This window comes from Glycine max, chromosome 9 (assembly GCF_000004515.6).
Source record: "Glycine max cultivar Williams 82 chromosome 9, Glycine_max_v4.0, whole genome shotgun sequence".
Lineage (NCBI taxonomy): Eukaryota > Viridiplantae > Streptophyta > Magnoliopsida > Fabales > Fabaceae > Glycine > Glycine max.
The window spans coordinates 10,081,797-10,084,247 of record NC_038245.2 but is presented as its reverse complement, the minus strand read 5'-3'; the positions used below and the strand labels follow the sequence as shown (position 1 = coordinate 10,084,247).

Below are 2,451 nucleotides of genomic sequence, written 5' to 3'. Positions count from 1 at the left end.
TAATAAAACTCGGATTTATATGTATTTAATATTATTATACATTAATAACTCATTTGCATCCATGAGATTATGAGAACGAGCTAGCATCCAGAACTCATTCTTTTTTATTTATTTTATCTTATAGTATATGGTTGCTGCACTTATGGATGACCTCCAAAGCCAGCAGCAGCACCTCCAAACCCTAAAGCAGCAGCACCTCCAACTCCACCAGCACCTCCATGCCCTAAAGCAGCACCACCTCCAACTCCATGACCAGCACCTCCATGCCCTAAAGCAGCACCACCTCCAACTCCATCAGCACCTCCAAACCCTAAAGCAGCACCACCTCCAACTCCATCAGCACCTCCATGCCCTAAAGCAGCACCACCTCCAACTCCATGACCAGCACCTCCATGCCCTAAAGCAGCACCACCTCCAACTCCATCAGCACCTCCAAACCCTAAAGCAGCACCACCTCCAACTCCATCAGCACCTCCATGCCCTATAGCTGCTCCACCTTCAACTCCTCCCCCAATGCCACCACCATTTCCTCCACCAAAAACAACTTCTCCTCCAAAACCAATGATTGTTTTGTTGCCTCCAACATGACCAGCACCCCCTTCGACACCACCACCACCACCACCTTGGCTATGGCAAGTGGTGCTGCCTCCATTACTTCCTCCTCCTCCACATTCCTCAAAAACTCCACTAAATCCAATACTAGCACCTCCATGATCATCACCTTCTTCAATGTCAACAAATACTTCTTTCACTTTTCGGCAATCTGCCACTCCTATGATCACCAATAGAAGAAGCAACACACCACCATGTATTTTCCCCATAATTTCTACAACCACCCAAATCAAATAAAGCTAATTAAATAGATAGATATGTTTGTTTTACTTGAAATTTAAAACCTAACAAGGAGTAGTATTTATAGTAGTAGTGCAAAAAGCTAATATAAGTAGTTGAGATCTCTCTTTCCCTGCAGTATGCCTACCCATGTTGATTGGTGCTGCTGGTATCCAACACTAGATCACAAAATTCAAACTTAACTGTACGTTCCTATTTTACCAACTTTTTAATTTGAAAAACTCACAAGGAGATTTTCATATTTTTTTTACCTTTCAATGTTTGACACTTAAGAATATGGGTGCACATGGAGCCACTTCTATATTTGCTAATTACCTAAAACTCCAAGAATGCAACTGATTTTAAAAAAATATTATTGCTGAATGAATTAATAAAATTTACATATGTATATCATTTGTCAAATTATATGAATTTTAATTTTTATCTTTTAAGACTGCTATAAAATTTACACATAATAAGAAAAAATAAATTCAAAATTGTGTGCGTATCGTGTATATCTCCTAATTAACTAAATTTCCAAGAATCTTATTGCTACTAACGAAAGATTAAAAACAAGGAAAATAGTAAAAGGTTGTCCAACTTAACCTTCTTAAGAAACTTGTTTTATATGTTAGTGCTAACTTTAAAATGAATTATTGGCCCTATCTTTTCATCTTGACCCATTAGTTCAATAATTACCTCCTCCATTTAATATTAACTAAGATTTACTGTAAACTACTTAGTCATGATCACTATTAAAAGTTTATAACAACAACTCCCAGAGTGTGATTAGTTTATTTTAGAAACAATTACGTTGGTGGGCTTTATATTTTATTTTCCACCCCAGTAGATGTAGAAGTTGTTTCATACATATTTAGGTATTAAGAAAAAGACACGTGCAGAAAATTTTATCACTTCATAACATGTTTATTAAGTATCATGTAAAGTAATAAGTTTCTGGGATATTAAGTAATTAAGATTACGCCAATAGGAAACATATATGACATGAGTAATATATCTAATATTATCAATTATCAAATTACGCAGTCTAGTGACACAAAATCTCTTTAAAGAGATTGTTGATTTACATTCACTTTAACTTATCAAGATTTTTATTTGTAGTAAAAAATAATAAAAGCATATATATATATATATATATATATATATATAAAGATTATTTTTCTTTATATTAAATTTCGAAACATGCTGTGATACAATCATCATTATGCATTTATAAGGATATTGTTAATCTTCATCATTCATAACTATTTGTTAGCGTTAAAATCTGCTAATGACTCTCTTAATAGTCATTTTTCCAACGCCTAACACGATCAATCTTAATGGGACCCTAAAAGGGCAACGGTATTCCTAGGTGCACTCAGCATTTTGTAAAAATGTCAATTTTGTCCCTTCCTTTTTTTTCTTTAAATTGGCAGCACTGTGTGTATCATTTTACGTTTCAAGCTTTGCTTCTTTCATTTTTGTCCGGTTTCTGCCGTTCGTGGTATTTTTGCAAGTGTTGAGAGAGTTAGCGGTTCAGTGAAGGTGAAATTCTTACCGGGTGGTGTTTTTCTTTCGGCAGAGGTACACATTTTATGGCTTTTTTGGGTATCTTGTATT

The 2,451-nt window shown here is 35.1% G+C and overlaps 1 protein-coding gene across 2 annotated transcripts; it reads right to left on the bottom strand.

Moving 5' to 3' along the window:
• Nucleotides 1–886, bottom strand: LOC102660267 (glycine-rich protein 23). 2 transcript variants are annotated; one of them, XM_041004884.1, is made up of 2 exons: nt 344–886; nt 1–214 (listed from the first exon to the last, which is right to left on the bottom strand). In XM_041004884.1, the coding sequence occupies exons 1-2, from the start codon at nt 819–821 to the stop codon at nt 141–143; spliced, it is 552 nt and encodes a 183-aa protein (XP_040860818.1). In that variant the 5' UTR covers nt 822–886; the 3' UTR covers nt 1–140. The 2 variants fall into 2 exon arrangements, with proteins under 2 accessions (XP_040860818.1, XP_040860817.1); XM_041004883.1 differs by having other exon boundaries at nt 1–343; nt 473–886.
• Between the last annotated feature and the right edge of the window lie 1,565 nt (nt 887–2,451).

Excerpts from the sequence above, each read along its gene's own strand:
- LOC102660267 (XM_041004884.1), bottom strand. The coding sequence starts at position 821 with ATGGGGAAAATACATGGTGGTGTGTTGCTTCTTCTATTGGTGATCATA. Across the intron at positions 215-343 it reads TGCTGCTTTAGGGCATGGAG|GTGCTGGTGGAGTTGGAGGT; the intron begins GTGCTGATGGAG and ends TAGGGCATGGAG.